The sequence below is a fragment of the Triturus cristatus genome, chromosome 11 (genome assembly GCF_964204655.1).
Source record: "Triturus cristatus chromosome 11, aTriCri1.1, whole genome shotgun sequence".
NCBI classification, from domain to species: domain Eukaryota; kingdom Metazoa; phylum Chordata; class Amphibia; order Caudata; family Salamandridae; genus Triturus; species Triturus cristatus.
Window position 1 is genome coordinate 1,145,458,254 of NC_140594.1, and position 14,619 is coordinate 1,145,472,872.

The 14,619-nt window shown below is 42.1% G+C and overlaps 2 protein-coding genes across 2 annotated transcripts in view; both read left to right on the forward strand.

Moving 5' to 3' along the window:
- Positions 1 to 1,131, forward strand: part of LOC146788602 (uncharacterized) — a 156,046-nt gene extending 154,915 nt beyond the window's left edge. Inside the window, exon 4 of the mRNA XM_085635162.1 lies at positions 1,003 to 1,131. Within this exon, the coding sequence (XP_085491288.1) occupies positions 1,003 to 1,086 (84 nt within the window). The 3' untranslated portion in view covers positions 1,087 to 1,131. The remainder of the gene's footprint in view (positions 1 to 1,002) is intronic.
- The window catches only part of LOC146788601 (receptor-type tyrosine-protein phosphatase beta-like), a 484,586-nt gene that overhangs the window by 299,837 nt on the left and 170,130 nt on the right, over positions 1 to 14,619 (forward strand).

The following is a 14,619-nucleotide window of genomic DNA, read 5'->3' on the forward strand; positions in this document are numbered from 1 at the left end:
AGTTGCCATCCTCTCTAGCCTCCTCTAAGCGCCTGAAAAAGGATCCACCTTCTCCAGGAAGTAATTCCTCATCAACTTCCATGGATCTCATTCTGGAAGAAATTTGTGCGCCCAAACCTTTTATGGAAGCTACAACAAAGAGCATGCAGGCTATGCAGGAAAAATTGTCGTCTTTGGAGTCACGTGTTCAAACTCTGGAAACTTCCGCAGATTCTTTGCAATCCTCTTGCTCCCATATTCCGTCAATGGAGGCGGAGATACGTCTACTTAAACGTCAGACAGAGGATTTGGAAAATAGGAACCGTAGGAACAATCTTCGCCTTTATGGTCTTCCGGAACTCACAGAGGGGTCAAATCCCACCGTTTTCTTCCAATCCTTTCTTGCCAAGATCTTAGATGTTCTAGCCTTATCTTCTGTTAACATCCAAAGAGCCCATCATCTTGGCCCGAAGGTTGCCAGTAAGCCCAGAGGTGTCATTATGTTATTCCTGCAATTCACCGACCTCCTACAGGTCCTTTCAGCCGCCAAGCTCAAGAAGCAAATTATGTGGGAAGGTCATCGCCTCTTTCTTCCACAAGATGTCTCCAAGGCCACTGCGGATCGAAGGAAGAAGTTCTTGGACATGCGACCTCAACTACGGGCCCTGAATGCTAGATATGGACTACTACATCCTTGTCTCTTTAAGGTCACATATAAAGATAGAACAACCACGTATGAAGACCCGGCAGCCCTGCAAGCGTTTCTCCAACGGCATGGCCCAGATGTTATGGATGTATCCAGACCTGGTTGACAAGACTTACTATTTCTTCCTGGATCTCGTTGTGTTATGATTCTGTTGTTTTCTCCATTATCGCTGATGCTGGGAATCTCCTACTTTCTCTTCTTCTGACAGCAGGTTCCACTCTCATGTATCCCCTCTGTGGTTCATTTGTAGTTTGTTTTCTTCTGTTTTCTTATGACACATCTTTCCCTTTAATTGTTAATCTCTCTTGTTTTTACAGACATCTTCTTCCTCCCTCATATCCCGATATGATTTGCTACTTTCTTTCTGCTGCGTTTTTGGATCCCTGGTATTTGAGGTTTGATGTCTACTCTGGATGTCGTCGTCGTTGTCTCCTGGCGTCCTCACCCCATCCTCGTTCTTGAGTTTTCTTTTTCATTCCGTAAGTATGTTTCTCAGTCGTTCATTTCAAACGTGTACTGTCTCTTTGTTGGTTTTTGTCTCTGTCCTTTTTTCTACACCTGATCCCTTCCCTTTTGCTTTTTCCTCTCCTTTTCCACTTTTTTTCACTCTCTTTCACTGTCCCTTTCTTCCTCTTGTTCCTACCTTTCCTTGGATTCAGTATTATATTCATAGTGGTCCCTTCCTTCCTTTCCTTTCCTTTTCTTCCTCTTTATTCTCTCTCCTTCTGCCCTCTCTCCTTCATCAATTCGTTACAATTTCCTTAGTTTTCTCAAGTTATTTTTCTGTCATAATAAGCATGTTGCTATTAGTTGTTTTTCTTTGCTGTTCCATTCCGTGTTACATCGTGGAACGTTAAGGGTTTAAACAACCCCATTAAAGGCAAAGGGTTTTATCTCATTTAGCGAGACTTAAATCCGATGTTGCCCTCCTTCAGGAGACTCATCTCTCGGACACGGAGGGCCCGATTCACAGAACTAACTTAACCTCTTCTGTGCCCATGACGAGATAGTCTCGTCATGGAGCACGGTCGCGCTGTGCCCATGACGAGACTATCTCGTCATGAACCCCATCCGCGTGTGGAACGCCCGGCACAGGAGGGGGAAAGGGCGTGGCACAGAAGGGGTTAAGACAAAATCCTAAACTTACTACCATTTTCGTATTCACAGAAGGCACTTACTCATTTTGGTATTCACAGAAGACACTTACTCACTTCGGTGTTCACAGAAGTTAGGAGTGCTAACTTTAGGACTCCTAAATGCCTTCTGTGAATACCGAAAGTCTTAAAATTAGGATTTTTCTCAGTTTAGGAGTCCTAAAGTTAGGACTCCTAACTTTACTACTACTAAAACTGAGAAAAATCCTAATTTTAAGGCTTTCGGTATTCACAGAAGGCATTTAGGAGTCCTAAAGTTAGGAGTCCTAACTTTACTACTACTAAATTGAGAAAAATCCTAATTTTAAGACTTTCGGTATTCACAGAAGGCATTTAGGAGTCCTAAAGTTAGGAGTCCTAACTATACTACTACTAAACTGAGAAAAATCCTAATTTTAAGACTTTCGGTATTCACAGAAGGCATTTAGGAGTCCTAAAGTTAGGACTCCTAACTTCTGTGAATACCGAAATGAGTAAGTGCCTTCTGTGAATACCAAAATGGTAGTAAGTTTAGGATTTTGTCTTAAATTAGTTCTGTGAATCGGGCCCGAAGGCTCTGAAACTCAAGCGTTATTGGGTGGGTCATGTTTTCTGCTCCCCCACAGGTTCCAAGAAAAATGGTGTTGTGATTTTATTACATAAAAAGTTAAATGTTTCCTCAATTTCTTATGAATGTGATGATGATGGCCGATGGGTTATTGTTACACTGCTTATAGATAATATTCCTATCACTCTTTTTAACGTGTATGCCCCAACTGGAACTGACAGATTATTTTGGCCCTCTATTTCAACTAAGCTGTCTTCCCTTTCTGGAGATTACATACTCCTCGGGGGAGATTGTAACCAAGTTGTCGATCCCTTCCTCGACCGTCATTCCAATGTTAAATTTGTCCCTTCTAGGATGCACTCCCAGTTTGTTAACACCTTTCAAAACAATGCCTTGGTAGATATCTGGAGATTATGTAATCCCGATTTTAGAGAATACAGTTTTTATTCCTCTCCCCATCAATCACAATCCCGCATTGATCATATCTTCCTTAGCAAATCCCTTTCCCAACACGCCATTCGCTCTGATATTGGTTCCATCCTAATCTCGGACCATGCTCCAATTCATGTAGACCTTGACCTACTTCCTTTTTCCCCTCACACTGGCAGATGGCGTTTCAACAATGCTTTACTTTTGGAACCAACTTTTTGTTCCGAATTTAATGCCTTTGCCACTGAATTTTTCCTTCTTAACAATACCTCTGATTCCTCTTTTGTCACTGTCTGGGATTCTTTTAAAGCAGCCTCTATGGGTTTTATTATTAACTTTGTAGCCCGGCGGAAGAAACTTCGAGTAGCCGAGTCCGAACGCTTTTTAGCTACTATTAAGACTCTAGAGCTAGATTACCATGCTTCTAAATCTGAGATTTCTCTTAAAAAGCTGATTGATGCGAAACTTTCCTTCAATAAATTTACAATGGATGCAGCTTCAAACCTTTTGCTAAAATGTAATTCTAGGTACTATGGAGGTAGGAACAAGATGGGGAAACTTTTGGCCAATTACTTAAAGATAAGGAAGGAGCGAACAAAGATTGAGTCCAGTGGAGAGGTGTGGCTCACTGGTTAGAGGTGGCAGATCCGCAAGCAGAGAATTGGCCAGGGACCAGGGTTCAATTCCCGACGCGGCAGGGTTGTGGACCAGGGTCAAAACGGACTCGATAATTCTCGCCTCGGTACCTACTCTAACCAGGAACACACTCGGCAACTCTGGGCATTAGCTTGCCTCATCTCCACAACGGCCCCCCACATTCGCCGGGGATGCCTGCTTTCACCTTGGAGATACCCAGGAGGGACCATCTCACAGGGATAGCCAGGACGGGTTCCCCAGCGGTCTACAGCGCCACGACGCCTCAGGGCAGCAGTGCGCTTTACAAGACACATACATTTACATTAAGACTATCACTGGGAACTCTTGCTTTAAAGATAAAGACATTCTTTCGGAGTTTGTTAAATTCTATGACAATCTTTATACTCCCGAACATGTCCCGGAGGCCACGGATCTCCTCTCATATTTTCAATCGCTTCCCTCCCCCCCAGCCTCTCACGTTGATTTTATTGCCCTAGAACGCGACATTTCGCTTTCTGAAATCTCCCATGCTGTTTCTAAATTACGACATGGTAAATCTCCAGGTCCTGATGGCTTCACTATTGAATTTTACAGCCACTTCGCTTCTCTACTTCTTCCTAAACTATTACTATTATTCCAACCCTTCTCTACAGCGGGTTCTTCAAGTGGTTCCTTCCAACAAGCTTTAATCTGTTTCATTCCCAAAGAAGATAAGGACCACTCGTTATGCAAAAATTACAGACCAATTTCCCTGGTCAATACGGATTATAAAATTTTGGCTAAAATTCTGGCATTGCGCATGGATCCCCTCTTACCTGATCTCATTGGCCCTGAACAATAAGGTTTTATCAAAGGTCGTCTCTCATCTGACAATTCCCGTGTTTTTCTTAATATTCTTAGCAAGGCTTCCTCTATATCGCTTCCCTTCGCGGCTATTTCTTTAGACGCGGAGAAAGCCTTTGACAGGATTGGGTGGGATTTTATGTTTCAAGCTTTACGCTGGATCGGCTTTTCTTCCAAATTCATCTCTATTATTTCTTTACTCTATTCTAACCCCCAGGCTTCCATTTTTGTCAACGGGATGACCTCGGATTATTTTTCGTTACATAGGGGAGTGCGACAAGGCTGCCCCCTATCCCCCCTACTTTTTGTTTTAGCCCTGGAACCCTTTCTTACCAAAATTCGTCTGGACAACAGTATTTCTGGTTTTAAATTTGGTTCACATCAGGTTAAACTCTCGGTTTATGCTGATGATATTCTTCTTTATTGCTCTGATCCTGCCTCCTCTATTCCCTCTTTTCTCCAACAGGTGTCTTCCTTTTCCGCGGTCTCTGGTTATCGCCTAAATGCTGATAAGTGTGAGATTCTACCTTTAAATCCTATTTGTCAAAAACACCTTTTTTCCGAAACAGGTTTCTCATGGCAACCATCGAAGATCAAATATCTGGGTGTTTGGTTCGCTCCTCTCCTGTCCGATACGCTCAAATTTAATTTTTGATTATGTCTTCAAGAAAATGGACACGGCTATTCAACGTTGGGACCCGCTTTTTCTGTCCTGGTGGGGTCGGCTCAATTCTATAAAAATTATGTTATCTCCCCTTCTGCTTTATACCATTTCCATGCTTCCAATACACATTCCAGTTTCTTTTTTTAAACGGATTGATACTTTGCTGTTGAAATTTTTATGGAATGGCAAGAGGTCTCGGATAGCTTTGGTTTCATTGCGCAAGGATAAGTCCCAATCTGGTGTGCGCTTTCCGGATTTCAGAGAATATCATCGGGCTTTCACCTTGAAACAATCGACCCGTTGGCCCTCTTCTGATCTCCCGCGCTATCCGCCTGTCTGGTTAAATATGGAATCTTCCTTTTTATCCCCCTTTACCTTTCGCGAGTTCTTATCCTTCTCGTCTTCTTTAGTTCGCTTTCTTACGCCTGTTATCTCTCACTCCCGTACTCTTCTTCTCCCTTACATAACTTCATCTTACCCCTCCCTCCTTTCTATTCACAACCAACCGATATGGCACAACTCTCTTCTCAAAATCCGTAATCGCACCATATTTTGGAAGTCATGGCACTCTCGAGGACTATGTTGGATCTCTCAATTACTTTCCCAGGATACCCCACTTTCTTTCCAGGAACTTCAATCCGGTTTCTCACTGCCCTCTTCTGCTCGACCGCAATATCTTGCTCTTCTCCCAGTCCTGATCTCATACCTCCATTCCTTAGTGCCTCTTACCGATATCCCTTCGGACCGCAAAGCTACTTCTTTATTATTGGAAGCGTCTCCCTCAGCTTCTGCCATTTATAACTCTTTCCGTCACTCCACCGACAGACCAAAATCTAAAATTGAGAATACATGGGAACAGGATCTTTCTCGGGACTGGCCAATACCCCTCTGGGACAAACTATGGGCTAAGCTTCATAAGACTTCTAGAGCTGCTAACACTACCCAAACCTTATATTTCATTTATAATAGAACGTTATGTACTCCACTTACTTTATCCCGTTTTTCATCAAACACATCCCCTATTTGTTGGTCCTGCTCTTGTCCTATTGCAGATCTCAAACACATGTTGTTTGAATGCCCTCATATCTCCAAATTTTGGCACCTAGTATGGACGCAAATACAAAAGATATTCCAATTTCAAATCCCTTTTTCCCCTCCGCAAGTTTTTCTAGGTTCCCCATCACCATCCCTTCCACGATCTCCTTCCCATTATCTATTACTTGACCTTCTAATCGCTGTGGCTTTCCATACCATTACTTCTAATTGGAAGCAGGCTGCAAATGTCTCCTATCAATCTTGGTGGAATGCAGTTTGCTTCCATCATCGCCTAGATACTAATTACGTATCCCCCATTTCTCTAGCAATTAAACGCGACCTGATTTGGCTTCTTTTGGTATCCTATCTCTCCCCCTTTGCTCCAGCACACGTCCCTCCAGACCCTGACACAGTTGAGGTGCGTAAACCACCATGATCTCCTTGTTTCTTTATGGCCTTTTTGATATGATATTGCGTTCTACTATATTATATGGTATTTTTTGTTTCTATACAAAAGTTTGGTTATGTAGACTTCATGCTTGTTATGTTTGCTTTTAATGAGAGTTTTTATTGAACTGCTTATTCTTTGTACATGCTTATCAAGATGTCTTTACCCCTTTCCCTCCCCCCTCCTTTCCTTTCTTTATCTTTTCAATAAACTCAAACTTAAAAAAAAAAACTGACGCATTGCATCGACTGCGTGAGAAATTCCACCACATTGCCCTTTGACACCAACGCAGAGGATGCCCAACAGTGGTTCCACAATGTGTGCAGCTCAACTACGACAAACTGCGTAGCTCAACAACGCATTGCCTTCACTTCACTGAAGCTCTATGACGACACACAGATCCGACTGCGTGGAAAAGATCAACGCATCAAACCCTTAGAGTCGATGCTTTGCTTCATCCAGGGTAAATACTCAGCGGTCTTGCGTGGGTCCTGTAGCTGGACCACCCTCCATTGCAGTCGGCCTGATCAATGGATTTGCATTGGTCCCTTGCAACCTCAAGTAACCTTTTGAATGCTATCTTTAAAAAATCATATCTGGAATTCTACGGATTGGATGTTTGTAGTTTTGGTATTAGACTATTCAGATTAATATTCTCTATTTGTGTATGCCTGTGTGGAGTCTTTTTGTGCTGTATTCATTGTGTTACTTTGCACATTGCCTTTGTAGATAAGCCTGAATGCTCTGTGCCAAGCTACCAGATGGTGAGTACAGGTTATTTTATTGTGCATCTAGCTTACCCCGACTAGAGTGGTGGTTCCTTTTCCTAGAATTCCACTTCGAACAGTACACTATTATTGTGTCACCATTTTGACCCCTTGAGGTTATCATCAGCATGAGAAATGGAAGGAATGGAAGACACCTATAATGAGGAAACCACCTATCAGTGGTTTGGGATAATTTGCATGCATTGTCAATTTAAAAAGGGTGAAGAAAAATGTACCTATTAGATAGCACTCATGAGGCAAATTATAAAAAGTACATTCAGGATCTGGGTCCACAAATCATAGGTCTTAAAATCGAGATATCGAAAATAAATGAATTACTGACTGGACTAAGTTAGGGGTTAAACCTAGTTATAACACAATGTGGTGTATGCCTCACCTAGAGGAGTTAACTCAAGACCCCTACAAATATTGGAAGACTATATGATGCAGGGGTGAGCCAAGGTCCATAGACTGTAACGTGATCAACAGTCTCGTAAAATATCTTCTGGGGGTACTAAGAAGGAGATGGGATGAATGATTACAAGCCCCTAAACAAGAAATTTGAATAAGTACTACTGATCCTGATGTGCAGACTGACTGCATGAAAATCACAAACCCCCGAGAGGTGGGGTGTAGCTGGTGGATTCAGTCTATATTCCCCAGGAATAGTATCCCTAAATTAAGAAAGATACTGACATGTTGACTAAACAAAATTAAATTAAACATTTTCCTATTTTAAATAGAAGATATCCTTATTTAATCTATGATCTGTATTTAAGGACAATTATATGAATAAGGGAAAGGAAATCCTTAATTATGAATGGTATATAAAGTGAGAACAGTGTACATATCTGTTTCTGACATGTTGACCAAACAAAATGAAAAATGTTCCTTATTTTAGGTCGAAGACATTGTTAATCAATTGATGAGCTGTACTGAAGACCAATTATATGAACAAGGGACATATCACATAGATTACGTGGCAAAATAGGTAACCAAACTTGATTGAAAGTCTCACCCTAATACGCAAATGATCCAGTTTGACAAATGTTGTGTTGGGCAGGGCGCAAAACCTATGTTGTGGGGCGAATAGACATATGCATTAGGCTCAAAAATGCTCAAACTATTTGAGGTAATTCATTCATTGAAAGGACATCCAGGTACATGCATCAATGTAGGCTTTTGCGATTCCTTAATTGCGATTATTAAGGAATCGCAATTAAGGAATTTCAAAAGCCTATGCATGTAGGAATCGCTATAAAATTAGCGATTCCCAAACATTGCGAGTCGCAATTAAGGAATGTCTTCCCAGGCATTCCTATGGGCCTACAGGCCTATAGGAATGAATGGGAGATTGCATGGTCAATTTGCGAGTACCAATAGGTACTCGCAAATTGCGCATGCAATTTCAAGGGTGCAAGGGTCTCAAAAGGACACCCGGTTGCACCCCTGAAAATGATCTGTGCACACATGTTGTGCACTCACATGCCCCAAGGGCATGTGTGTGTGTAACCTACAACTTTGAAAAATGCACTTTAGTGCATTTTTCAAAGTTTTTACAAATTACCATGAAGTACAAATTGATGGTAATTTGCGCCCCCTATTAGCAAAATCACAATTTGCGATTCCATCATGCATTGCATTTAAGGAATCGCAAATTGCGATTCCTTAAATGCAATCGCAATTTAGGAAATCTCAGTAATTTGCGATTTCTTGAATTGCCAGAGGCTGACAGGTTGATGCATCGCAGAAGCCCTTTTTGCTGGCACAAACGGACGATTTTTGCGAATCACACCGTTTGCGCTCGCAAAAATGGTTGCTGAATGTGCCTGTTACTCCGCAAGGTCATGCTGCCACAGTGTCAGCCAATGAGAAACAGAGATTATTGACCTGACTATACATTGTATTGGTTTTAATAGTGTATCAAAACGTAAATTTGGTTCGCTGCATCAGTCTGTAAAAGTTCAATAAATGGAAAATGTCTGCTTAGCTTTATATATATATATAATTAAACAAAAACGCGTGCCATATATATGACCATGACTGGACTGAGAATGCAAACCAACCTGCCAATTAATTTGGACTGGCAGGGCGTCTGGTGGGAAACACTACTGCTGCAAAACCAGCCCCCAGTAACAAAACAAAACAAAAAAGTGAGGCACACATTTCAGAAACAAAGGAAGAACAGCATGGGAAGCAACAGGGCATGTTTTCTTAACTCCACAGTTACAGTGCAGGCAGCTACTGTGTACCTTCCCTCACACACAGACAAGTTAGTCAGAGCTCTAAGTGGGTGTCACACACAGAAGTAAGAAAAAAAATGACTTTGAGATGGGTACCTATTGGGCCATATATTCATGTCTTTAAATTTATAGTCAAAAGCTACCGATTTCTAAACAGTGACTTTAAAACCGGTCAGCTGATCCATGTCAGTGGTGCAGTTGTCTAGATTCCATGTTTAACTTCATCTTGCATTCCCTAAGAGTATTTGAATTTTCCCGGAGTTGTGTTACTGTAGGTTTTTTGTTCTGGCAACATATTACTCAGTAGAGCACATATGGTAAACTGTCACCTGTAAGTGACTGGTCAATGTCATGGTGTGAGTGGGATGTTTTGCTTACAATGGGGCATGAAGGAGAGCTCTTGGGTTGAGGCTGAATACAATGCAAGCTTCCACCACTGCCTCTCGGTTGGTTGTAAAGATGTTCAAACTAGATGCTCATGTAGTCATTGGTTTCTCTGTAAAGCCCACAAAGCAATTATCACACATGTGCCAACTGTAATTACCATTTTATGGGAAAGTGTATGAAGGAGAACAGCCATTACAACGCGGTTATTACCACGCTGTGCAGTTACATCGCATGCGTTACAACGCATGCGATGTTACAACGCTATGCCATTAGAACGCAAGTCTGTACATCGACTTGCGCTAGATGGCGTGCTAACATTACAAATAGTGTAGTTTACTATCCCAACACCTTCTCTACTGTTAAGTGGACTGGAGTTAATTTGTAAACAAATAAGTGCTGGGGCTCTCGTCAGGAGGCAGCTTGCACCAGCCCATTTCTCCTGTTAGCGCTGCCTAAAACACAACCAACTACTAACCATGAAAGTAGGGAGAGGATGTGGCATAATGGCCAGAGCTGCTGGCTTCAGAGCTGGGGAACTAGGTTCAAGTCTTGGTGTTGGCTCAACATCCTGTGATTCTGGGCGAATCACTTAATCTCCCCATCCCTACCATAAAGGAAGGTGTCCTTAACTGGTGATCATGAAAAGCGCCAGTGTTGATTAAGTGCCGATGTTGAGCACCAGGAACCACGAACTCAAATTAAGCACTGCCTTGAGCCAGTCTTGGATATTTTACCAATATCACGTTGTATCCCATAACTTTTTATTTTGCTTTTAAAACGATAATATCAACTTGAAACCAGCCGGCAGTGTGCAGTTGCTGAAAAATCAGGACTGCCTGCAGGGGTCACCCATAAAACGGACACACCTGACATCTGTGGTTTGATGCCCAAGTGTGCAGAATGTTCAGGGTGTCTGGGTGCTGGTGTACCCGTGTATTATTGGTGGTTTATGGTAAAGGGGATCGTAAGACAATATTGATTCTGCCAGACCTGCAGGTTGGGAGTAACGTCCTACCTCTGTTCTCAACTTCATTTGCTGGTTATTCACAGTTTGTGAAGATAGATTCTCATATGTCCTCTGCCTCCCACGTGATGGTTGTGGTACCTCATGGGTCTATTTCATCCGGTGTTGTTTTTTTAACTCTAATAGGTTGCTGCCTGGTGTAAGACATTTAGCCACCCAATAGCGAGCTGACTGTCAGTCTTTTTCTCCATGTCCCAGGCCAGTGGGGACACAAGGCAGCGCAACCGCTGTGTTTTGTGTTGTTCCTCTCCATGCTTGCAAAGGCTCTCCAGTCCTCCCTTAGTTCAATCGACTCTCCAGTGGTACCTGTTTTGAAGCAGTCAAGGCTTACTCTACAAAGTGGTTTGGGGCCAGCCCTCAGAAACCAAGGGGCACATGCATCAAGCCTGCAATTTGCAATTGACAAAAACACACACCTAAAGTTAATGACACAATTACCATAATTAATTACCAAATAATTAATTAATATTAATTAACAACTAATTATTACTAATTAATCACAGGGGTACCCCAACCCATAGTGTACCCTAGTGTATGTAGGTGTTTTCATTGTATTCTAAGTGTCTTTTAGCATAGCACTGGCTCAGGGCCTGGTTAATCAGAGTCAGTTACCACCAGTACCAACCAGCAAAAAGTTGGGGGCACAGAATGACTTTGCAACAAGGCCTCGTTCTGCACCTCTGTTGTTTCTTTCTGCATATCTCTTGCTTCTTTCTACACTTTTCTTCGTCTTTCTGGAGTTCTGTTGCCTCTTTCTGCATTTCTCTTGCTTCTTTCTGTGCCTTTCTTCCTCTTTCTGCACATGTCTATCCTCTGTAGGCATAGTTAGAAATGAGCATTTCAAAAACCTTTGACATTCACTGAAAAAAAACATAGGTTTCAGGGATGTTATAGTTAGTTGGGTATTTCACTCGTACAAAACCAGAGAAATTTGGCAGTTACAGTTAGTTCAGCTAACTATAACTCGCGCCCCTGCAATGCACTGCTGATGACGTCACATATTACATCATTCATGACATGGTCAGTGACATCACTGAGGACATCACCGATGAAAATTACATTCCGGGCTAAAAGAAAGTCCTAAAACTAATTTCTTTCTTTCATCTTCGCTCAGTCATGCGTTGGACAAATTGATCATTGTTTGGGAATCCATACCAGCTGTCTGCGTCATTACTTGTGTTGCCACTTGTTGTTTACTCGCTTTTCGTTGTTTGGCTTGCCGCTGGAGCCATCGCTGGTGTCTCGCCCGGCGCTTTTTGTTGTTTCTTTGTTCATACTTGCATTTTCCGCACGTGGAGGTAGCGTTTGCCTCCTATCCTGCCGCAGGTAATCCTCTTCTTGGGCTAGGGAAAGCTTCTGAAACCCCAACCTGCAACCAGATCTTGTTTGTTCGTTGTCCGATTCGCTCTCCAGCGCTGAACTAAGGTCTGATGCGGATGTGGACATTAATGCATTGCCGCTTATGCTGGGTTGTGCGCTGGGGAGGGAACCTCCCTTATTGGCTGCTTTCACTGAGTCATATTTTCTAGAAAAAGTGAAAACACGTCCTTGTTCATAATCCAACTTATCCCGTTGGAATTTGAAGGTTTTTTGTTTCTTTATGACTTCCTCCTCCCTCCTGTAAGCAAATCAACGTGTCTTCCCGATGTTTTTGGATCACAGCCGTGACTTCCAGGTGCCAATTTCTTCATTCAGCTCGTCAATTTTAACCTGGAGGGCTGCACGGTCACTTGCCGCGTATTTGGCAAGAATCTGAACCAATTTACAAGATGATTCCAAGTTACAGTCCGCCCACTCAGCAAGCATGTGAGGGTCAGGATTCTCATAACTCAGGGTCAAAATTATTCGTAACCCCCTGGGGATTCTCCCCACCTCCAGATATCTTGTCATGGATTTATGATCCCACCATTTTCACCGTTCTGATTTCATAAGCTTTTCCAGCTTTTTGAAAAGATCCTTAGTGCTCGAATTCCCTGGTTGTGACGTGCTAACCTGCGCATTAGTTGCTGTCTCCCCACTTAGAGAGTCATCGAACATCTCGCTGGCTGCTGCTTCGTGACTACGCAGCGCGTCAGCGGACATGGTGCCTTTGTTGGGGCCATATCACAGTTCGGAACAAGCAGTTAGATAAATGCCAGTGCTTGTGCCTGTCACACTCCTTCACCAGACTCTTGGTGAGTCCTTAACTTCGTGCGGTGCCTGGCGCCATTCGCGTCTTCTGATACGAGCTGTACCTTCCGCTCCAATTGCAGGACAATTCCGCTTTCCTGGGGGTAACTGGTAACTGGTGATTTCCGGTGTGAAACAGAAAGGTGCTTATACATATATAGTTTGAAGTGTGCAGTAATGAACCTCTAGTGTGTAAAATACTGTGAAGGGCTGTTGTTTAAAAAAGAAATGTAAGAAATGTAATACAAACATTGATATGCTTTTGAGTCTGTGGGGTAAACCACACCTGCTGTATATATAAATATATAATACACAATATCCAATTACAGAAAGAAAGTACGAAATCAAAGAGGTTCACTTACAAACATATGGACATTACAATTAAGAAATAGAATTTTTAAAAAACCTTAGAATTTGTAAAAACGAAAGGGTATAGGAATGTTATAGTTAATAATTAGCATTTAAGAAACCTTCGAAATTATATATATATATATATATGTGTATAAATATATATATATATATATTCACTGAAAACACCATAGGTTTTACCGATGTTATAGTTAGAAATTAGCATTTAAAAATAAAATTCCACTGTTATAGTTAGTTCAGCTAACTATAACTCGCGCCCCCGCAATGCACTGCTCATGACGTCACATATTACATCATTCATTGCATGGTCAGTGACATCACTGATGACATCACTGATGATATCTCAAATGACATCACTGATGACATCACCGATGACATCATTTAGTGACTGTGTGTTTCTGTAATTTTTAAATATGTTTTATATATATTCCTAAGTGAGTCATTTAACGTGTCTTACTGAATGCATGGTTTAGTGACTAAACTGTGTGAATGTCTGTATCAGTCTGTTGTTGTGTAAGCTGCTACATGGGTTGGTCAGTAGCTACATGAGTGTCTATATGGGTTATTGATTGTTTGTCTGAGTAGTTGTATGGGAGACTGGGTATGTGTTGGGGTAGGTTGGAGGTATGTGACTCTGTGCATAGATGTGTGAGTGGTTGATTCACTGGGTGTATGGGTTCAAGAGTGCATGTGGAAACAGCTGTATGGGTGGGTGTGTGTGTATATGGGTGTGTTGGTGAGTGAATGGATGCCTCAGTGGTACATGTGTGTCAGGTCTCAACTCCTCAGGATCGGTGTGATGCTCAAAAATGGTCCACCTCTCGACAGCTTCAAGTCTGTTTGCTGTTATAGCACAGATCAGTGAAGTGGTCGAGCGAGGGAAGGAAAGGATGGGGACAGCGGGGAGGGAGACCTGAAATGACAGTAACAATAATGCAAATATCTATAAAGAACTATTTATCGTATGCAATATACAACTACTCCTATAAGCTGTCTAAGTACCTGTAATGAAAAAGAACATGATCATGCATAAGAGTTGTTAGCGATGACCACAGTTCCTACTAATTCTGCATAGGACTTAGAACCATGCACCATCAAAGCAGAACTCTAAGCAGTGAATCTGAAGAATGAACAAAGCAAAAGACAACACCATAAATGCAACAATCATGTTTTCTTTTGTAGACATTCAATGACATTTCAATAAACAGCTATACACTAG